The sequence below is a fragment of the Calidris pugnax genome, unplaced genomic scaffold (genome assembly GCF_001431845.1).
Source record: "Calidris pugnax isolate Ruff unplaced genomic scaffold, ASM143184v1 scaffold704, whole genome shotgun sequence".
Taxonomy (NCBI): domain Eukaryota; kingdom Metazoa; phylum Chordata; class Aves; order Charadriiformes; family Scolopacidae; genus Calidris; species Calidris pugnax.
The window spans coordinates 360463-384497 of NW_015091651.1; the positions used below are offsets into that span (position 1 = coordinate 360463).

Consider the following 24035-nt stretch of genomic DNA (forward strand, 5'->3'; position numbering starts at 1 on the left):
TGCAAAACTGGTGTCATTTTTCAAGTTGTGAAGGGTTTCCGGGAGCAATGAGAGCTTCTCCTTGCTTGTCGCTGCTTGGGGATGCTGTTATGGAATTGAGTCAGTACTGTTGGCAAACAAAAAATGATTTGAAATATATTAGCTGGAGAAAAGTGATTTAACCTTCAGGCTGCTAGCAACAACGTTTATATTTGGTGTAAATTGCTTGGAGCAAAATCTCCTTTGTAAAGAGGATTATCATCAGGAGTTCAGTCTGACTGTAAATGTGCCCATCTTTAAATCAAAGGATTTTATTTTTTTGAGCTGTATTAGCATCTATAGTGCCTATACAAAGGATGGATGATGACCTTCCTTTTACTTACGTGGCTAAGTGGGAGAAGCTTTACCTTTGCCAGTTTTTTATTGTTGTTAGGTTGTTAGTGCTATTAAATAATTATGGAAGTTTAGCAAACCATAAGGATCTTTCAATTTGTCCGTAGGTCCGCTGTCTTAACATCCTCTTTGCTTCATTTTTTGCCATGAGTAAAATCCTCCCCATCTTTTCCCAAATACCATGTACTACACAAATCTTTATGTGCCTAAAGACCTTTGAAAATATATTATGTAGTTCGGTGCATCATTGCTGGTACTATCTGCTTGTTGGTGTTAGCAGCGCAATTGTCAAAAATGTCACGCAGCGTTGAACTGCAGCCCCTTTCCCCTCCTGAGTCACTGTTATTTATTACAGAAAATGCAGAAAATCTTTCAAACATAAAGGCTCAAGTCTAAAGTAATTCATGTTAAGCCCAGCTGAAATGTCGGTCATTGCAGCAGAACTACCCTGATGGTGAGTTTGGCCCAGTAAATCAGATTGATGGAACTAAGTGACATGAGGTTCATCCCTGTGTTACCGAGAAGCCAGGACTTAAGTCACTATGATGGAAAGCAAGTCGCTACTTCAGCTATTGCTAGGGTGCATGGACTCTGCTCCGTGACTCTAAGGCCACAGCATGCTCTATTACTTCCAGATATCCTGGGGCTAAAAATAATATGTGAAATCTCTGAAACAAAGCCTGGTGCTCAGCAAAACCTTGACATCCATATAAAGCATCTCAAATGACAGAGCACCTGCACACGCCTGAGATTTCACTGTGAATTGACAGGCACTGTTATATCCCGTGTGTCTAGTGCCAGCACATAAATGGAACATGCGGGTGCTTATTGCATTTTCCTTTGTCTTTTTAATTTTTATTCTTTAAGGATGGAATGGGGTATTGTGTTACTCCTGGAATCAGAAGGTTGGAATGTTGCTTTGTTTCAGACTGGACTTTGCTCCATAGGAGGTGGTGCACAGGTGTTGAACTTCTAATGCTATTCCTGCCTCTTCATCCATGTACATGCTCTCTTTGGATTGTACTGATTTGCTTCAAACCATACAATTGTTGTATATGCATTAGCATTGGAGGAAATCTGCTTGTTGTTCAAGTATTCACCTCTACTGGCCACCAAAACGAAAAATCAGGATGTTCCTGCTACAGTCATAGTGGTGGGATTATTTACTTGCTGATGATTAACTAACAATAAACAATACAAAAATGCTTTCAGGCAAAGAACACTTATTAGAAATAATTGCTTTCATGTCTTGAATTATGTGCATAGTTTGTGGACTCTCTGTTACACATCCTGGGGCAAAGAAAAACCCCAACTTCATATGAAGACACATTGTTCAGACATTCCCAATGGTCATTTTAAACTCAAAATAATTAATAGAGTGAGGAAGGAAATTAATGAGATTGAAATAGTCTGTGACCACTTTATATTGCTTCTTCTGACCTCAGCTATACAAGTTCTCTGAAGCAACAGAGGAATTTTTCTTTCTCTGCATGTCCCAGGTTAATTATGCCTCCTCCAGAATCCTGATTAGTTTTAGTTGAAGCAAGTTCATTATGTTTAATACGATGTCTGAAAGATTCATCTGAACAGTCTAACCCTCCTGTTTACAGAAATTACATCCTTGCGTAAAGCTGTAAAAATGCACCAGATATGAGAAAACTCATCAAAACCAGACTACGTAGAATGAGGTGCCAGAGAGGCCGTTTGTGAATCTAGATGTAGATGTTTGGTTTTTTTTTTTTTTTCTTTTCCTTTTTTTAAATTGAAAAGACAAGTATCTCACTAGATAAGCTTTTGCAATGGCTGCTGTCCTAGTTGAGTAGAGCATGGAAATCCTATTAGTGGTCCAAGCCATAGTGAAACATTAACCTGCTCCAGTCTGCTTTTGTTAACACCCTGCAGCCATGGACCTGCTCTGGACACCAGCAGGAGCAGCAGTCCATGAGGGGCAGATATACATTTCCCTTCCCGTTGCCATGACTTTGATAGGGGTCTCACTCTTGACATTACACCATTGTAATCTGAATGCAGATTTGGCATCGATGGAGTATGTGGAAGATGAGGACAGCGTATTAGTTGTTTTGTTGAATATCAGCTCAACTGTATCTGCTCTAGGTGGGGGAAAGCTCTCCTTTACTCTTCTGTTGGGTATATGAGAGTTTTCTTTGCAGGAACAAAGGGTGAGGTTGGGAGGATTCCCACCTTTCCCCTTGTTTGTCTGTTGGCATACGCACCGAGCACAAGACCGCGGCTTTGTTTGTAATGCCACGTTGTAAGTCGTCCTTTATGACTGATCCAGAGGAGACTATTATAGGCATCAGTAACAGAGCTTTACCCTTAAAGCAGCTTGTGTACTTGTGTCTGCAGAGAGGCTCGGTGTGATTCCTGGCTGGCTGTCCAAAAGGTGTTTTTTTCACACTGTGGTTGGAGATGAGTCAGCATCAGCGAGATGTCTCCTGACGCAATGATGCTGTGTACAGTAATTCAGATGGCATCAGTAATTGCTTTCCTCCTCTGATTACTGCCTAAACCATAAGAGTTGCCTGTAATTATTCACTTGAGCTGGGCTTCAGGAAGCCCATGTGTGAGCTTATCTTCACCATTCAGCAGCTTTCTCCCCTCCAGTCCGTTTTGGAAGAGACAGAAACCTCAGGCTCTGAAATAGTCTTTATCCATCTTCACCTCAATAAGGGTCAATTTACTGCAACTGCTGACCGTGGTTCAGACTTTGAACAGTTTTCTCCTACCAGGCACTTAATCCCTTGCAGCTTAATTGACTAGGAAATAGTTAATGCCCAGCATTGACTGTTTATTCCTTAAAATGAAAAGCAAGTATAAACTTCTGCAGGAAACCATTTTTTCTTCATTTGACCGAGTGTAAAAAGTCAAAAAGGAACATGTATTCTTTGTATTTTGTTTGTTCTTTGTATTTTGAAGTAGACATCCCAAAGGGTCAGGTCAGCAGGCATTAATTACACCTGTTGACCTTAGAAATCCTCTTGTTCCTAAAAATCTCCATAACTTCTTCAGTACGTTCTTTAGAAAGGTCAAGCAAAATCAATTAAAACAGAGAAGAATAAATTTTGTTATAAAATCACACTCTTAAAAATATACAACCCAATGATGGTTCTGAAAAAAAAAAAGAAAAAAAAAAGTCAATATTCCCCAACTGAGTTGAAAGGAAAATAGCTTCATCCTGAATATAAACTAGAATCTGCTTTTGAACTTGGAACCTAGTAAAAGCCCCTTTAAATTTGCTTGGACAATGGAGACTTGGGGATCTCTCTGAACATAGCTGATTGCAGAATTATAGCTTTTGTATCATCAAAAGATGAATTTATGCACAGTAAGGAAATAAACAGATTTTCTTTGCTGGTAATTAGCATGGCATCAGATGGGTGCAAGATTATTGTGTTTTCTTCTAAAGCTAACTTAGGAAAGGGGAAAAAAAGTACTTCAAGGAGACACAAATCTGATGCTGTAATGAGCAAAATCCATTTCATTTCTCATTGCTTTTTATTGTGGGCGAGGCCCTGAGCAACCAGATCCAACTCTGAAACTGGCCCTGCAAACTCCATGCTGCCTGACTTGGACTGTTTATTACAGAAAATAGAAAGGATGTGGGCTTTCTTAGCTTTTCTTTTAACCCTATAGAGTTATGCCAACATCAAGAGGAACAGGAGATTGCCTTAGAAGTTTAGTTTTTCTGTGGCTGTGTTTGGTGCTTCCATTGTCGTCATACCAGAATGGTTTGGGAGATTGTTTTCTGGACATTTCAGTGACAAATGGTTAAAATTGTCTCAGACTATAGGGGGAAAACCTGTTAGTTATATTTGTGTGTAGTCCTTGCCAGAAATACCTAAGGAAATGTGTCTGCGGGGCTAATTTTAGGGACACTAAAATACTGTGATTTTTTACTATTTCAGTAGGCATTGAACATCTGGCCAAAACAAATGAAACCCCATTGGGATAACTCAAACAGGGAATCCAAATAAAACAACATAATAAATTGATGTCCACATTCGGAAATCTTAAGTTGTTTTTGCAGTAGTCTGTGACTATAATGCGAAGCGCTAATGTTTAGTGGTGCAAGTTGGAAATGTTCTGTGTTACTGAAGTGCGGGAAGGAAAGTAATTCCTGTTAAATGCTGTGGTAATCTCCAAGTCTGTGGTACAAAGTACTTTGCAAATGTACCATTTTTCTATCAGAGTATCAGGTGAGGTTAGGCAGATACAGTCTTCTGAGTTCAAAGCCAGTATCCAGGGACTGGGAGTGGTCTTATATTTCATCTTTTTGTTTCCTTATATTAAGTAGAATTCGTATGGCCTCTAATGACTAAGGACTTCTCTCTTTAATTTTTCTGCTTTGCAGGGCATATGTTGTACCACATTTCTTAATTTTTTTGTCACCTCCATCTTCATCTGGTTAAACTACTATCTGCTTTTGGATGCATACACTCTTTCCCCCACTTCCAGATTCTACAGCTTCCTATCTTCCAATATCACGCAGTTTTTCCAAACCTGAATGAGATGTGACATTTTATTATAAATAAGTTAATTATCTAATAGTTTAACCTGTTGGTTTAGCTTCCCAAGTGGCCAGCTCTTTGATAAGAACAGGTTTTTAATAGGCCTAGATAAGCCTGTTAGATTCATTTAAATTGTGATCTAGGTTATATCTGAAAGTAGGCTAATACTCAAATTCACTGAGCCAGAATACCCACAGCTATTAATTTGTAAAATAGTGTCCTTCAGAAGTTACTCTGATTGACCTACTTTCTAAATTGGATGGCACACCTGATGATTCATTACCGATCAAGAAATTTGGGGATTTTCATTTGTTTGATTCTATGTCCTGCAGTCCCAGGCAGCACTGGGAGAGAAAAACAATATTTTGTTAGTCTTGAGTGTCTTGTGGATTGCTTTTCACTGGTGGTAATGCCTTGGGGATCTCAGTCCAGCTAAGAACATTCCTGAATGAATGATATAGACCTTGTAAGGGTTGGCCTGTGGTGTCTCTCTTGATTCACAGAGCTGGTGGTTGATTTTCTGGGTTAAGATACCTCACTCCATCCTGAGGAATGCAAGCTCTAGGACAAGCTGTATTTCTCTCACGGCCCATCCAGTGAAGGGAATTTAACCTACCATCTCATGTAGCCAGGGTTCTTACAGTATTTTAAACTCTTTGCTGTTCTTACGTTATGTTGGTCAAAGTCAAGGTCTCCTTAGAAGTTTCTGTATGAAGGCTTGCAGTTTTTGCTCTGTTAGGCTACTTCACTGTCCCTGAATGGTTTATTAGGTTTCAGAAATGCAAAAGGCTTAGTGAGAACAGGGAATCTTCACAGACTGCAAAAATGCAGCAAATGCTACATTTTTGGTTTGTTATATTTGTATCCTGTTAATGTGCAGTTGACTCATGTCATGTTGAGAAACTTGAAATGGCCAAGAGACTCTGAAGCTTCTGCAGGAGAAAGAGGAATTTTTCTGGGGTACCTGAAGATCATTCTCTGGGTTCTTGAGTACTTGATTGTTGTCACTCTATTGTTTCTTTTTGTTTCAAATTTAGTAGACATTTTCAAAACACTTATTTATATTTTTCATGAGTCTTTCACTTGCAGTGGAAGTGGTTTGTGCAGGCTGTGTTCTGCAGCACTTCAAAGCTAGGAGGAAGTGTTTTGCTCCAGCTAGTCTACTAGAGAGAAGAGCTATTTGAGGACGATTCAGTCCAGCCTTGTTTGCCATTTAATCAACTTAGAGTTTGAATCGGGATGGCTGGGGTCATATAGGCCTGAAACCATTGTATCTAATTAAAATACTTAACTGGGACACTTCATGTGGGAGCCTAGGCTTGTCATCCCCCTTAAAATAGTCAATGGATGTCCAAAAGGCAGTTCAAACAACCTGAATTCTCCAGAGAAAACATGTGACATCTATGCTCCTTAGAGTTAAATGGGATGCATTTTGGCCTTAACACCCAATGGGTCTTGGCCTACACAGGTGAGCATCTTCTGGTATCTTCCATGATGAAGAGCTTTCTTGATTGGTTCCAAGCCAAGACAATAGGAAAAGGCTGAGCACATTGCGAAGTAGTGGTTGACAAGAAACAGAACTGCTCGGCACAGTGTAATTGAAGTGGTAACCACAGCATTTGTACCTGAAGTGATTGTGAGGAGTGATAACTGCGTGTCTTCAGGGCTGCAACTTCACTGTGTATGAGAAACGCTATTCAACGCTGCAGTGAGCATCTATTGCTAGGAGTCTTGGACAGCACAATCTATTGACTAAACTGTGATTGCTGGGTTCAGCTTAATTCTTTAAGCTTCTCAGATTAATCTTTTTAAATTTTGTTGTTTATTTTCATAGTAACGGCTTTATTAAAAAAATCATCTTTAAAATTGCCATTGACTGAACCATAGCTGACTAGGAAAGGTTATCTCAGACTGTAGCTCCCAAATAATTGATTTATGTCTTGAATCAGAAGTCCTTAAAGCTTTATTCTGCATCTTCTCAGGTACCTCCTGCAGAAAGTTAAAGGAAGGACAGAACAAGACAGCACCATGTCTTCGGTCTCAGCTTATTACAATGGAAAGACCGTACTTATCACAGGAGCTACAGGTTTCATGGGCAAAGTACTGGTGGAAAAGCTTCTGCGCTCCAGCCCTGAAGTGAAAGCAGTTTATATACTTGTCAGGCCAAAGGCTGGACAGTCAATGCAAGAGAGAGTAGCCAACATGTTGAAATGCAAGGTAAGTTTCTACATTTTATTCTAGAGTCTAATTTGAAATCCATTTAGCTGAGTGGAGCAGAGACCTTCTGGTATACTCAATTTATGAAGAACAAAATAGCTTCTTCTGCAGTAATCATATATTTTTGTCGTGTCTAAAACAAGCCAAAAAAATTGCACATTAATGAACCTGGATCTGTCTGATTTTATTAGGTGATGCAGCATTTTACACTGTACTGATGTCATCATTTTTCCTTCTTTTTGCATTGCTCTTTGTTGAGAATGGATTTTTTCAAAAGCCTGCTACCCTAGCATATTTCCTTTTTTTCAAGAAGAGCATCATTTCGCTTTCATGAACTCTTTTCCTTCCCCCACTTTCACAACTTAATATTCAAACATTAGCTTTCAAACATAAAACTGAACGTGATCCCATCATTCTTTGCTGTTGTGGGGGCATTGAATTAATTTCATAAGACCAAGCCTAGTGGCAATGTATAGTGGGCTGTGCATTGCTGCAGTATAGTAAGGCATCTGCCATCTTCTGATGTCAGCTCCACCTTAACCTTACTTATGAAGTGATAAAATAGTGTTGCATTTGAAAAGGGTGTTTTCCAAAGTTGCTTTCAGCAGAACACAAAGGACCTGGGAGTTGATGAACAGACCTGTATAACTTTCATCCACATGCCTTGTTTCTGTTGAGCTTTTAGCTTGCTGCCCTGGTGAGGAAATACAGATCTCTAGTGTCAAGAAGGATGCCAAAGCCCTTTGCTGCATTTAATGTAAAGATTCATAAGGAGAAACAGTTATCTAGAGTGGACTAGGTCCTCAAGAGCTTAGACCAGTGACGAGTTCATGAACTTGCTCAGACTCCTCTGGCTATGATAAGTGCCAGAGTTCAAGCTAATGCTTACTGCTAGTGTGAATTTGTACATAGCTGATGTGAAATGAGGGGAAGGGACAGATCTGGCCCTAGTAGGCGAGGAATTATGTAGAATTAATCTGAGAAATGTCAACTTATCTTTAGAGCATTTGTCTAAAACTTTAAGCAAAACTTTACTGGAAAAGTACTCCTCCTCCTTCTACTGGAGTTAAAGTAGGTTAAAGATAACTTAGAGATAAGCAGGTTTGGAAGAAGGCATGTACTTTTCCTCCTGGTGTTTTGAGGCATCCAGCTAGAGAAATCTTAAGTATATCCAACAACAGAGTTTGATTTTTTTGTGTTTTCAGCTGAAGGTCAGATATTTTCCTGTTGAGGAAAATTTGTAACTGAGCTAGAAGGAAACCATCACATTTGTTGCTTTTTGCAAGTCTGTCAAGTGCACGGTTTTTCATTACTTTTCCTTTCACTGAAAACTTTTTAGCTGTTTCTACAGCTTTCATCACTGATGACTGTGGGTAATGGTTTTCACCGTCAGACAACAAAATCCCAAATGTGGTGTGCTTACATGAGTTTGCTTATTTTTTTTTTTTTTTTTACCCACTAAGAAAATGACAAACCAAGCTATTTTTTTCAGGACTTCTATAAGCTTTGTTTGCATTTTCTGTATGAATATTACTGGCTTACCTGTTCGGTTGTCCAGCACAGCCTAGTGTTGTCGCTAGTTCTAGGTGAGGTTCCCTAGTAGCTGTTTTGTTGTTGCAGCTCTACTGGATGTCCCCTTTTTTTCCGTAGCGTGTGCCAGCAGTTTTAGACATGCCAACAGCAAACAGGACTTGATAACCTCCCCCTTGAACCTTTGAAACACACCTCAATGTGTTTCAAATGAACGAAGGATGGAGGCAAGTCTCTGAGTTAGGTTGCTGCAGCCCTGAAAGGGAAAAAAACTCTAGGGGTATACTCACAACTATTTCAAGGAAGAAGGTGTCTTTTTGATGCTGATCTTTTAAAAATAAAACAAAAATGTTTCTCTAAGGAAGAAACCCAGCTTTTCAAAGGTTATTTCCATGTGAAAATGTTGACAGCTATTTGGTTTTTTTCTAGAAGTGAAACTGTTAATTCCAGTAACTGTTAATTTCATGGCAAATGAAGAGGGCAAGAAATATTGTTCTTAGTATTTTTGTGGATTGTTTCCAGTTAAGTTTGCCATATGTCTTTAAGCCACATAATTAGTCGATCACAATCTAGAGATTACACTTTAATTTCCAGTTGTGGTTTCTATTCTCCAGTTTCGGGACCCCTTGAGCTATATAACAAATAAAAAATGCAGCAAAAGCTTATTCCAAATCTTCAGTCAGCATTTGCATTTGACATTCCTGATCATAATCACTGAAGAAGAATGCGTATATTTGAGTATGCAGAGGAAAATTCAGAATAAAATCCCTTTTCTTCCTTACATGTATACATATATAATTTCTAATCTCTACTGGATAATTATTCTTTTCCCCCACAAACTGTTCGATTTAATGCAATACAATATTTGTGTCTGGTTTTAGGAGAAAACACTTTATTTCTACTTTCATATTCCACCCTATGTAATCTTCTCTACTGACCGACCACACATTCACTTTGATAGTAACTATTTCTTCTTTTACATTGTGTCTTTACCCAGTATTTTCCTCTGGAATTTCTCTTTTTCAAATCTATGTGGGAAGTTTCCCGGGAACAAGAGGAATAGAGAAAAACAGGTTGCCAGCTTCTGAATATTCTAAACAAACAGATAAAAATAGTATCTGGGGTTAAATAAGATGAAAGCAGAGAAGTAGATTGGCAGGAGTTAGTTGCACTGCATGATGCTTAGGTTCTTCATGTAAAGTCCTTTGGGGGAGTCCTGATTTTTAGTAGCCCTTAATAATGTTTTGAAAGAAATTGCCTGTCATTTTTAAATATATATCTCTGTGACATCGTTGTGCTTCTATCATTATATCTACAGGTTTTTAAACTTTGAGGTATCACATTTGTGAACTGTTTTGTCCATAGTGTGAACATGCAACTATGCTGGGAAGAAAAAAAAAAAGCAATTCTAAGTCACGAAAGGGTGATGAGGTGTGAAGGGGCAAAATGCCTTAGTTTGTGCTTTTAAAATGCTTCTTAATCTGGAATTTTTCAAATTCTGAATCCAACATGCATAGTAAAATATAAAAAATAATTTGGGCATAAATCACAATTTTTCCGCTGTATTCTGGAGTAGCTGAACACATGGCACTGAAATGTAATATAATGCTGGTTTTCCTCAGATATTGTAAAATTAGTTTTACATGAGGATGCGTTATTGCATTAATATGAAGCGTATAATGAAGAGATACTCAATTATCTCAGCATCAACTCCAAAATGAACGTGTGCGTTAAGGAATGTGTGCCACACAGTGACCTTGCCTATTTATGAAAGGAGATGTTCTATATTCCAAAAGTGAGTCCCTCAGGGAATCAAGCTATTACCCTGTGCTTGATGAAATGCCATGTCTGTGCGGTGCAGAGCACAGTTGTTACACAAACCCCCCACATTTTTGGTATTTGCTTCACCCTGGATGTGTCTATAGATGTGGAGCACAAGTCAAAGCTTGACATTAGTTGATGCGACATGTAAATTTATCAGAGGTAGGGAATTGTTTCAAGGGGTATATTATGCTGTCTGATCCCTCCATGTGCAGAAACAGGCAGGAATGCTTGGAGGGGTTGTCTGGGATTCCCTGGAGAGCAGTTACTGAGCTAGTGCTGAGTCACTGGTTGTATCTTCCACGTTGTCCCTGGGAGAGCGGAGCTTTTCCCATGCCGAGCGCCCAGTCAACCGAGGCTGCTTGCTGCTGCCGGGCTGCTTCTCAGATCCATTTGTTCAGCACTCCTAATTAGAAAGATCAGTCAAAGTGGGGAGTGGTAAAGACTCTTGGCAATGTCTCTGATAATTCAGAGGGGAAAAGAGGAGGCTCTGAGGCTGGAACAAAAGTTCTTGAAACCAGAAGCAGTTTAGAGAGGAGACACTGCTTTATTCGATGTTGGGTGCTAGGTGGAAATCCACAGATCTAGCACATCTTCCTGGGGACATTCACACATTATTTATACACCTAGGCTTATATTTTCATTAGGATCTCTGAATGGTCCTTTTGCACATGTGCATTAAATTTTGCAGCATTTGCAAAACACTTCTGCGCAGGCATGAGCTTCTTGGGGGTCGTTTGGGTAGGGGCACCCTTCCTCACATTGTCCTTTTAAGGTATTGAGTTTTCTCAGGACAGTAAAAGTTTACGGTAAGTTTGCCAGCTTCTTGAGGAAGATATGGATGTTCTTTGAAGTAGCCATAGCTCTGTCCTAATTAGTATAGGACTACAGAATCACAGAATCACATGGGGTTGGAAGGGACCACTGGACATCATCTAGTCCAACCCCCTGCCAAAGCAGGTCCACCCAGAGCAGGTTGCACAGGAACGTGTCCAGGCGGGCTTTGAAAGTCTCCAGAGAAGGAGACTCCACCACCTCCCTGGGCAGCCTCTTCCAGGGCTCTGCCACCCTCAAAGTAAAGAAGTTCCTCCTCATGTTTAGGTGGAACTTCTTACATTCAAGTTTGTGCCCATTTCCTCTTGTCCTGTCCCTGGACATCACTGAAAAAAGACTGCCCCCATCCTCTTGACACCCGTCCTTTAAGTATTTATAAGCATTGATCACATCCCCCCTCAGCCTTCTCTTCTCCAGACTATAAAGACCCAAGTCCCTCAGCCTTTCCTCGTAAGGGAGATGCTCCAATCCCCTCATCATCTTTGTAGACCTACATACTCTGACATATGAAAGAACCTTGAGGTGATTAACTACTTCTTGCTGGAGCGAGTGCAGAGGAGGACAATGAAGCTGGTGAAGGACCTGGAAAACAGATCATATGAGGAGCGGTTGAAGGAGCTGGGACTGTTTAGTTTGAGGAAGAGGAGGCTGAGGGGAGACCTTATCACTCTCTACAACTACTTGAAAGGACACTGTAGAGAGGTTGGTGCTGGTCTCTTCTCACAGGTAATTAATAACAGAACGAGAGGGAATGGCTTCAAGCTGCAACAGGGTAGGTTTAGACTGAACATTAGGAAAGAATTTTTCACAGAAAGAGTGGTCAGAGACTGGAATAGGCTGCCCAGGGAGGTGATTGAGTCACCATCCCTGAATGTGTTTAAGAGCTGTTTAGATGTGGTGTTGGGGGATGTGGTGCAGGGGAGAACTTTGTAGAGTAGTGGAGATGGTTGCACTCCATCATCCCAAGGGTCTCTTCCAACCTAGACGATTCTATGATTCTTGTTATCCCATTCTTATCACTATCAGCTCAGTGACCACCTATTTTCTCACACAGTAAGAAGCTCTGTAATTAACTCATTTTAGTTAGCATATGGTTATAAAAAAAGCAGAGGCCTGCCTGTGGTAACAAGACTGCTGAAAATGGAGAGCAGATATTTCTTGGTGTTGCCAGAAATGCTGTAAAAAATGCTACTGCTTTTTTGTTAACCCTTTGTTATGGTTAACCCTTCTAGTTACAGTGGATGGTACAGATAGACCTTCTTCTCTTCCCTGCAAAGCTTTGTCTGAAACTACACATTCTGATGGGACTGACCACTGAAAACAGCAGAATTCCACTATTATCAAACACCTTTGCCCTTCAGTATTTCCTTGTTGTGTGCTATGCTTATCAGCAAATATACAGTAAGAGCCTTTGTTAGCCCTATAAAATTCTCCAAATCATGCCAGATTTCTCTTTTCCTCGTCCCTTGATTATCCCTTTCTTCACTCCCTCTCTCATGTGTCTTGCTTATCACCATAAGCAGTAAAGGTTCTCCACACCAAACCAGTTCAGTGTCACTCCCTCTGGAACAGCATCCCCTAAATCTGCTGTGACCATTGCAATGGTGCATGGATAGGTACAGGGAATAAAGTAATGAGTTTTTTTGGTTGGTGGCATGAGATCCCACTTGCTCAGTGAGAGGTCTGGAAACTGCTAATTGAAGTGAAACAGAGTTCAAGATGTTTTCTGCTCTATTATTTATATTTATTTGCCTCGCTTTTGTCAGTATATTGTGAGAAATAACTCTGGTTTTGTGTACCAAAGGGACAAATCTGTCATTTGTATGAAAACTTGGATCTTACTTTACCCTATGATTTGTAAACCACGTGGAAGAGAGGAACTAAATCTTACGGCTGGTAACATAACTGACACGAATGCAGGCAAGGGTCTTGACCCATTCTGTTCCTCTTTCCTGAGCTAGTGCCATCTGTTGCCTTGTTCCTGTTGCCTGTTTCATTTCTTTCACTTCTCCAATTTGTGTTTCTGTTTGAAGAAGGCTGGTAAGATTTTCTTTTATATGTTAGGGGCTAATAGCCTGCTTCCTACAGCACAAGGAAGAACCATCAAGACAGCTGGTGTTTCCATCAATATAACCTTTCATATTGGACAAAAAATAGAAGCCACCATTAGTCCTGAGCTCAAGTACATGTCCCTGGTGTCACTTTCTGCTGTTGGATGTTTGCATCCATGCTGCTGCTCCTGCTCCTTGGCTCTTGGCTCTGCTGGAACATGGGCATCTGGAACAAGCAAGTGCAATGGCATTCCCTTTTCTGGGTGCTGCTCCAAAGCTGCAGCCTTGTATGGTGACAGCTCCTCCTCATTTGATGGACATCCAACCCATGTCATGACTCAGGGTATAGAGTCTTACCCGTTAGCTTTCATCTAAGTTGGGAGATCTGGCAGCCCTGCCTACTCTTTCATCTGTTCTGCATGCAAAGCCTTGCCTACCAGGGGGCTAATGGAGAAGCTGAGTAGCACAAAGGTCCATCTTATTCTCAGTTAGCATTTTTTTTAATGCATACTCAGATGTCAGAGGAGAAACCATGATAAGAAGAAGGGGGAAAGAAAAGTGGTGATTTAAATTGTGTCCTCCATTGCATCAGTCAGATAAATTCAGGCCACAATCTGCTGAGGAAGAAAGAATGTCTTGGTGTGACTAAGACAATTTCTAGAGAAAATGGGCTTATCACGCAGTTTCATAGTCATAATGCAGTTCCCAGCATTACTTAGTATACAAGAATACTGCACAGTAATTTAGAATTTCTCCACACACTGCATAAGTAGATCAGGGATGCATTTGGAGTTCTGGATTTAGAACAACCCTAAATCTTCTTTGCTGTGTGTGTTTTGTTACACTTATGTGTGACTAATGGCAGTATTTGAAATACTAATAACTATACTTTTCTGTATATAATGTATTCCTTTGCTGAAAATTTCCAGTGTGTCTGGTGAGTCTGAATCATCTTGGTGCCCTTTTGCAGACTGATTCCCATTGGGAAACTTTAATTTAGAAATGTTAAAAAAGGAGCACCTCAGATCAACAGTCATTTTGAAAATGCTTATATGTTTGAACACGCTGTGTCCAAACTCCTTTTTTTTGGACCACAGATTTGTTCTGTAAGGTTCTATGTACATACAAAAGCAGAGAAGAAAAAAATGGGGAGGTATCTATGCACCATTCTCGAAAGATGAGCCCTCATTTTTAATGAAGCTGGAGACAAAATGTGGGTGACAGGAATGCAATGCAAATTAGACATTCAGGGACGGAGACAGGAAGCAGTTAAATAAATAATCGGATGGTGATATTGCTAAACAAAGGACTTATGTTTTGGGTATGAGAAGTTACAATGGACATCAAGACATCCAAAAGGAGGGACATCAGCTAAGTTCAAAGATGGCACAGAGAGAGAGAAGTGGGTCAGGAACAGAAGAGGAAGGGAATAAGTTTATGACATAATGGTGACACCAGTGGGAATCTTAGTAATGGAGGAGAAACAGTAGACGCAGAAGATAAAAGGACTAATAAAAGACTGCAGTAATATGAAAGCTTAGGAAGAGACCCCCAAGAAACAATTAGAGGAAAAAAATAGAAGAGAGCAGGTCTGTGGAGGCTATAAGAGATAACATTTGGAAAAAAAGTTAGTACAAAGCATCAGAAGGGAAAGTGTGTGGAATAGGACATTATCATTGGTGAAAACCAGGGCAATTCTCTGGAAGAGAATGAGGTTGAGGAGCTAGAGGGAGGGAAAAAGTAATGGAGCACTAGAAAAAAATGTTGGTAGTGATGAGGGGGAGGAGGAAATCTTTTCTCTTTTCTTCTTTAATTTCCTTTATGTTTGCATTCAGGACCCATACCTATGCAAGCACATGCCTTTGTCCAAAAAGTCTTTCGGTCTGAATGAAAAGCCTGGTAAGGTCATGAGCAGAAGGAGCTACGGGTGATCAGAGAGCCCACGGGAGTGAATCAATACCATGACTTTTGAATTATAAAAAGGATTATGCCTAATTTAAAGCCGAAACCCTTGTGACTGTTGTATAGCCCTGTTGAATTCATCATTTCTCCTATATCAAGGTGATCAGACAATCTTTTCCTGATTATGCCAAATTTTGCTAAATACATTAATCTTCCTTGAACCTTTAGGAGTACGGGAGAGGAATTTTTAGGCACCCTTACTGCATTCTGGAAAAAGAAGTCATTTGTCTTTCACTTAGATGTTGCATTTAAAATTTCTTGTAGTTGCTTATTAAAAAGGCAAAGTAATTTGTTGAGGAACATCTGTCAAAGTACACAGAGGTTATTCTCTAGCCCTCAGTTTGTGTTGCAGAACAGAAGAGGTTAAGTATGAGAACTGCCCATCCTGTCCTCTCTTCTCTGCAGTTTCTGAAAGTTAGGCAGAATTAATATTTTATTTTGCAGAGCAAACTATAAACACTTCCCTCTTCCTTTGACCAATTAAATTGTCCATTTCTCTCTTGCTCTCCACCTGTATCATGACATTGTGTAGGCATCCCTGTGGCTTGAGTAATTCTCTGTTCCTCCCAGCCACTAATGCCAAAGTCTGAAAGAAGTACTGTTCTGCACTTTCTGGGGAAAATAAAGTCTCCTCTTTGTCTTCTAATTAAGATCAATCTCTGATATTGTCACAGTACAGTAACTATTCCCAGGAAATTTCATCTCCTATTTTAATCAGTAGGGAATATGATAAAACCTCGGTAGTGTCCTTTAGTATTTCAAAAATTGTAACTCTATTGACTGCAGTTTCATCTAGTTTTTTTATGAACTTCAAAATCTAAATCTTTTTTCTTTCTTATTTATTTTCCCATTTCCTTTCTCTACACCTTTCCACAGGATCGCAGAATCGGTAAGATTGGCAGGGAGCTCTGGAGATTGTCTAGTCCAACTTACTGCTCAGAGCAGGTCAGGTAGAAGTGATCATAGCCTAAACAGCAACACTGCCAGGGGAGAATATAGAGCCTCAAATATAAATGTTCCAGAGAGATCCCTCTAGCCAATTGTATGCTAATGCAATAAAGTAAAAAAAAAAAAAAGCTGAAAAGAAAGTAGAAATCTCTTTTATTTTTCCACATTTTCACATTAGATATCTAACAAGAGACTTATGCACGTGGCTAATTTTATGCAGTTCTTTGAGAACTCTGATGGCCAGGGACCTCATTTTATCCCAGGAACATTATGGACAAGCTTCTTACGCAGTAAACACAAACCTGTGCTCTGCAGTCCAATTAATATGCACATATTTGTATAGATACAAATGCACACATACGTAACCTCTTTCAAGCTAGCTACTTTTTTGTTTTATTTAATGGTGGATATGCCAAGGGATTTATGTATTAATGATGATGTCTGCAGTGAAGAATTCTGCCAGCTCATAAATGACAAAATAAAGAAACGTTCAGCCCTTGAAGCAAATGAGCAGGCAGTCAGTTTAGAATGATACAATTTAAAAAACCCTCAAAAGTAAGATTTTCTCATGTCAGTAACACCCTAGAGGTTGCGGTCAGGCTGCCTTTGCTACTGTATGTAAAATGAAATGCATTTTTAGTTCTCCATAAGCAGTGATATTTTGGGACACTTGTAGCCTGTATCTGCTTCACAATTTTTTTTCTTTAATGTGCAAGAGTGTCTTACAGAAGAAAAAGCCAATCTCATCAGGGAGTTAGCAAACTAAGATTGCAGTTGAGTCAACAACTTTAAGAGATCTTCATAACATTGCTTGAATTTGCATTTATGCCTACGTGCTTTCTGGTTTGCAGCCAAGGCCCAGTTCCTGAAATCCTTCTGGTATCTTCATTTAGCTTTGGTTGAGTGTCTCGTGAAGGATGGATTTCAAAGAGGTGATGGGCCCAAACAGGCATTTCAATTATATGTCATTGTGTTGGATTTTCTTTTTGCTCTGGATTATTTTGTTTCTTATAGAAAAAATGCCTGTATGAATTTGATATCACGGTCAGAATTTCAACTTCAGATGATAGAGATTTAAACATGGTAAGAAGTGCTTGATACAGGAATGCAAATGCAATTAATCACTCTCCTATACCTGGGAAACCAGCACTGTCTGACTCCAGCCTAAAAGCCTTGGAGGATAAGCAAGCTAGATAGTTTCCAGATTTGGAAATTACCAAAACCAAGAAACAATGGTTTTATTGGTACTGCTGACCCTCATCCACTTCTTTTGCCCATGTGATTGCATCTTAACTTGACCTTGTGTGTCAAGTTGGAAATGGAAATAGTATTGAAATATCAGATTTTTTGCAAGTGAGTAAAGGGAAGATTTAGATTCTCTAATCCACAAAATTCACTTTTATGTTAGTCAGAGACGTTTCCGTCCAGAAATTTGTCCCTTTTTAGATGTTGGTTTCCTTGCTAGCAGAAAGCTTTCAGCATTGCTACCCCTGCTGGCTGCATACCCTAAGTTGTAAAAGCCAAGGAAGGGAGAGGGCGTGCATCAGAGTCATGGAAGAAACATGGTGCGGGGAAGAGTGAGGGTAAAGAGTTCAGTGTGGCATTTTCAAAGAGGACAGGAAAAGTACAAAGAGCACTGAAGAGGAAATCTCCGCCTCACAGGCTCAGGAGTTTACGTAAGTCACAGAAATCAGAGTTATTTCCCAGCAGCTTTTGCAGGCATCAAGGCCATGGAGCAACATCATTAGAGAAGTCCTGTCGGGCATCCTTTGTAACCCTCTGATTTCTCCTGGATCCTACTTCTGCTCAGGCGCACAGGAAAGCTGAGTTTTTAGGCAGCTGCACAGCACGCATTATGTTCACAGTTTTGCCAAGTGACCCGTTCACCAACAAGGCCTTCAGCAAACATGTTTTTAAACAATGTTTGTCATTTTGCTGGAGCCTGTGCCTTGGCTCTTGACGCGTGCGAGTTGGCACGGTTATTTTTTGGGCTATTGCACTTCAGAACAAGTCTGGATGTCGACGGAGCTGCTCACGTACCGAAGCTCATAAGCGGGCTTGGGTTCTTCACTTTGAATTGGGGCTGAATAAGGACACCTAACCTCAGGCAACCTCTTTTGGGAACATCTTGGCCTGCAAATCATAGTTAAGAATGGAGGCTTATCTTTTTCTTAAATGGGTTGGTAATGGAGCTATCAGTCAGCACCCAAAGAGCAGAATTTGCTATTTGGTCATTCAACAAAATATAGAGTTATGTTTTGTCCTTCAGGCCTGATTTTAGTACATTCTGTCCCCACCTGTTTTTTCCAATTTTTTTTTTAAAGAAAGCTTTTCTATCTTCTGAAATTTAACCCTGGCCTTCCTTACCTGTGGTTTTTTGGCAGCTGACTACGACTGAATGACAGAAGCTAAAACCAATTTCGTGGCAGAAGATCTTGCAAAGAAATAAAGTTTGCTGTGAACAAAACATTGCAGTTTAAGAAGAAATCCTAGATGCAGGGGGGGCAGAGTCTTTAGTCCTCTATCTTCTATTTTGACTTTTCAGTCAAAATCTTCAGACCTGATCACTGGATAATACTTTCTACAAACAAGGTTGTTAAAATACTGGGGAGAGGGGGAGGCAGGGGGTGAGGGGGATGAGGGCAGTATATTCTGAGCTTTAGGAGCCCTAAGAGAGAGCTCCAACTTGTGACACAGTGGAACGTCTTGATATACACAGTCCAGGGCATTTGATCTTCTAGGCGACTCACCTGCAAAGAAGAGTCACTGGCTCATTCATGATCCTCCTCCCGGTCCCTGGCATTGAACTATGACTAGTACGAGTGAAAACAAATTCAGGGTGTCCCTGTGTACCACAATGCCATGGTTACCAGAAGGCACTCATAAGACCATTTATAGAGTTACTGACTGCTGCATTATGTACCAAACCATTGACCTCAAATTGATCCTCCAAAAGACTAGAAAGCTTAAAAGTTGGCTGAAAGTCACCTTCCACTGCACTTTTCCCTAGCAAATCCAGCCTATTTTTTTTTTTTTTTTTTACTTCATTTACCAAACCCATTAGGACTGCCAAGTATATTAGGGAGAATGCTTTAAAAAAATGTGAAGTTCTGGCTTGCGTCATTGCGTGCACAAAGCAAAATGGCTGAATTGTGCCAAGAAACCCAAGCATGAAAATTAGTTTTTGATAATTTTCTGGGGACTTGTATTAAGTCTTTTGTTTTCTTTTAAGGGAGCCAGGAGTGGAGGCGTTATTAGTTTTAACCTGTCGTAAATTAATTTTGCTTCTGGAAAGAAAAACTGCTGTGGCAAAGCAGCTCTTCTGGTCATAGTTAAATGTGGACGGTGGTGTGATTACGAACTGCAACTGGTTGACTGCAGCCAGATGTTCAGAGTAAGCTGGTCTGATTTTGCAGAGAAGAACCTATAGGTTTCCCAGGGAGGTGGTGGAGTCTCCTTCTCTGGAGACATTCAGAACCCACTTGGACACATTCCTGTGCAACCCACTTTAGGTGGACCTGCTTTGTCAGGGGGTTGGACTAGATGATCTCCAGAGGTCCCTTCCAACCCCATATCATCCTGTGATTCTGTGACCCCGTTGATTTTGTGAACATGGGTGATTCGCTGCCACACTCTGGACTGTGGAAGTGGCTGTCATGTGTGATTGTTTGTAACCAGATTTGTGTTTGATCTGGAATTGGAGTAGGGTTGGTTACTGGTCTAGTTAATATTTTTAAAATCAAGGCATGCCTTGTGTACTCTGTCGACAATTATCATTAGACTGATTTTTGATCCTGTATTTGCTTAGTTAGTATAATCTTCCACTTTCAAAATCCTAACTGCAAGAAAACTGCCTCTGAGGTGTGCTTCTGGGCTTGAATGTTCTCCTACATCACAGCACCTAGTGCCACGCCATGCCAGGTGGCACTTCATGGCAGTTTGATGGGCTTTCACACACCTCTGCTCCTGCCTGGCTGTTGCAGGTTGTGCCTGTACTTCTCCTGAGATGGAATTATGTGATTTCCCATGTTCTCCTCGTGTCCTGTGTGTTTATGTCACCTAACCAGAAAAAGGTAACATACCTGCAGATCTGCTGGGAACCTGCAGCAAGTGAAGTGACAGTGGCTTATTAAGCAAGTCTAGTATGACCTACAGCTACTGTGGTTACTAACGTGGGTTGTGCTGCTGGAGGTTGTGATGCTGAGATACCTGAAGAAGAGCCTGGGTATTGTGATGACAAATATTTTACAACCCTTTGAGGATTCAGTTTTTTTGAAGCAAGTTGGTACATCTTTCGCTGGTGCCTTGTGCTATAGTTCAGGTCTGTTTTATCCTAAACTCAAGAAGGTTGTGTTGCAGCTGGTGCCACTCAAAAGTTAACTTCCCTTGCCTTGATACAGACTGAACTGGATGAGTTTGCCCCACGTATGTATGCCTCATTACTTACAGATGTGATTTAGATGAGAGAAAAAACTTAGAATTATCTCCTTCTCATACATTAAGCTTGGGAATAATCACTAGATTAAGTAACTAGTTTACCTGTCAGTTCCTAAATATCTCAGCAGGCGTGTGGTGGGCAGTGGTAGTGGAAGAGTTCAGGTGTGCCAAAAAAATCAGCTGGTAGGGTCAAAAGCTTGAGCTTGGAGAATCAGTAACTGAATTAGTGTTAGGTACGTTAAGGAAAAATCAGAGCTGGGAAACCAGCTGAAGTCAGTGCTAATCTGCTCCCACAGTGGCAGCACACTGAAATGCTTAAAAAGAACACAGAATTATAAAAACCTAGAACTGGAGAATAGCAGAGAGACAGAGGATGCACCAAGGGGAATCAACAAAGGACAAAGGACTGAGACCAAGGTAGGTGTTCGCCTGCAATGCACAGCACATTGTGCCTGTGATAACAAGAAGCAAGGTTGGTGGCTAGAATGGCAGAATTTACCAAAAATCTATGACCATCATTTTTCCTGTCTGCTGGAGGAGTCCATTTGAGAGGAGAAATGACTAATTCCAGTAACTTGCGTTTGTCCATGTCTGATTGCACCAAGGTTTAAAGGCTTGGTATGTCTGGACTACTGGGCAGTGCTGCAATATAAATAGCAAATAATAGTAACAAAACCAACCAATGACATGTTGCTTGTTTAAAAACCAAGCAAACCTTTGATACTAGCTATAAATGTGTGTACATTTGATCTGCATTATCATGTGTTTTCTTCTCATCTCTCTTGTCTACTCTGCTAGTTGTCTCCTGCTGTTGCCATCTTGTCTTAAAAGTGGAGTTTCAGATCTTAGTTTAAGAACAAGGTCTCTTATTTTGGTTTTTTTATCTGCAAAACCCTAAACTCTGTTTTCAAGCCTTCATACTACTGCTGAGTACAGGAAAAGAGGTGCCTGAATCTGGCTCTAAGCTGAGCATTATTGGGCATTACAATTGCGTATAATGCTACGAGTATTTCTTATATATAATCAAATGTTTTCGGTGAACAGTCAGCATCTTCCCAGTAGGGAAGGAAAAAAAATCCCCCTCCCCAAATGTTTTCTTGGCAAAGCAAACATGGATAAGGACAAGCAAAATGCACTGTTGTATTGAATTACCTGGATTGCTTTGGTGGAGTTCCAGCCTGACGACCTGAGAAGAAGGAAAAAAAATCAAAGCCCAATATATTTTAGGATGACCTCTTCTAAAATACCAATTCACATTTTTGGTTGAGAAGGTTATATTTAAAAAAAAATAAATCAGATTTTTATTTTTAAAATAAATTATTTCCTCTTCAGATGAAGCAAGAATTAAGTTATGTAGGTTCTCTTCTATATAATAAAAGCATCTTGAAAAATTAGGTGTCCAGAGGTACTGGTCTCAAGTTTAAACTAAGATTTTGTTTGTGAAAGATGTCTAAAAAACTGGAAACACAACTCCAAGCATGTAGTTAGGGTCCTTGCTCCAAAGTCTTATACACCTGTTTGTAAACATCTCAGTCTGACCTCTTAAAACGTTTTTAAAAGTACTTCATTTACTATTCAAGGTATTCATGTGTAAACTAGGCTGCCAGAACACACAATAGAGGTGCAGTAGGGTAACAAAAGCTTTTATTCTGTGTTTTTCCAAGTGATAAGGTCATATTTCAGAAGACCAGGTGAATGCAACTGTACTACTTCTGGCATTGCATGTGTACCCACGCCCAAGGAATTAACCAGCTGAATTATACATCCACAAATAATTTGAACTCTGGAAAGGGCATTTTAATATAAAGCAAAACAAAATTTTCAACAGCAGAGCAGGGAAAAAAATATTTATGTATAGATTTCTGTTTGGGCAGGTTGCTTGTCTAAGGAAATAACCTATTAAAAAATCTGATCCATTGCTTACTGTGTTGTATCCATGCTTGAAGGCACACTGTCCCCCTGATGTTTGACTCAATAGCTGAATATCTGAGCTTCCCAATATCTGAAGGGAGCTCCAGGAGAGATGGGGAGGGACTCTTTGTCAGGAAGTGCAGTGACAGGAGAAGGGGTAACAGTTTTAAATTGGAAGAGGGGAGATATAGATGAGATACCAGAAAGAAATTCTTTCCTGTGAGGGTGGAGAGACACTGGAACAGGTTGCCCAGAGAAGCTGTGGCTGCCCCATCCCTGGAGGGGTTCAAGGCCAGGCTGGATGGGGCTTTGAGCAACCTGGTCTGGTGGGAGGTGTCCCTGCCCAGGGCAGGGGGGTTGGAACTTGATGATTGTTAAGGTCCCTTCCAACTCTAACCATTTTATGATTCTATAATTAGATGACTCCCCATTGTATGTGGGCAGTTCCCAAGCTGCTGTCCTTGCTATGATCTCCAGGAAGCTGACTTTAGTAAAAACGTGTATGTGTATATGTTTCGGAGCAAATTTCTTTGCCATGGGGCAAAGAGAGTACAAAAAACTATATATTTCATTTATTTCAGAAGCCTCCAGGCTTTCTAGTTTCTAGACGACTCTTAGAGCTGGAGAAAGGCAAATGTTGCACCTATCATCAGAAAGGGCAAGAGGGACAATTCAGGCAGCTGCAGACCAGGCAGATTCACTTCTGTCCCTGGAAAAATCATGGAGTGAGTTTTCTTGGAGCACACTTCTGGACACTTGAAGGAGAAGAAGGGGATGGAGAATGGTCAGCATGGATTTACCCTTGGTACCCTTATCTTGACCAACCCGATTGTGCTCGGTGATAAAATGATTGGATCTGTGGATGAGGGGAAAGCCATGGGTATCGTTTACCTTGACATTAACAAAGCTTTGAGCATCGTCTCCCAACAGCATGCCAAATTAGGATGTTACAGTCAAGATGGGGAGTAGAAACCTGGCTGGACAGTCAGACTGCAAGGGTTTAATAGTTCAATCTCTGCCTGGAAGACAGTGATAAGTAGAATACCCTAGGGGTTTCTCTGGGGACATGCCTTGTTTAATACTTTAAAAAAAAAAAAATCTCCAGGCTCTACTGGATTCTTTTTGCCAGGCTACTAACAACTGGCAGTGCTTTCATAAATAAAATCTAACTTAGGAATGTGGAGAAGGAAAAGAGGAATAACCCTATTCTGCATATCTCTGCTCCTGAGGGCTGGTAGATGGTCTTTTTATTCATCTCTTGGTTTTTACTCTCTTGTCAATGATGTGCAGTGTTCAGTACAAGGAAGTTTCTGTGCCCGAAAGGTCACTCACTAAACAAACCCCAGCGAGAAAAGCACTTCCAAGTGCATCAGGCGCATCCTGGTGGGGTGTTTTAAGCCAGAGAAATTACTGCAATTGGTGA

General features: G+C 40.4%; 1 protein-coding gene across 5 annotated transcripts in view; it reads left to right on the forward strand.

Moving 5' to 3' along the window:
• Positions 1-24035, forward strand: part of FAR2 (fatty acyl-CoA reductase 2) — a 157423-nt gene that overhangs the window by 60783 nt on the left and 72605 nt on the right. For 4 of the 5 annotated variants that reach the window (XM_014961916.1, XM_014961913.1, XM_014961912.1 and 1 more), the window contains one exon: positions 6884-7118. In XM_014961916.1, the coding sequence (XP_014817402.1) occupies positions 6930-7118 (189 nt within the window). In that variant the 5' untranslated portion in view covers positions 6884-6929. Of the gene's footprint in view, positions 1-6883; positions 7119-24035 lie in introns of those variants that run through there. The other variant, XM_014961914.1, reaches the window with a different exon arrangement.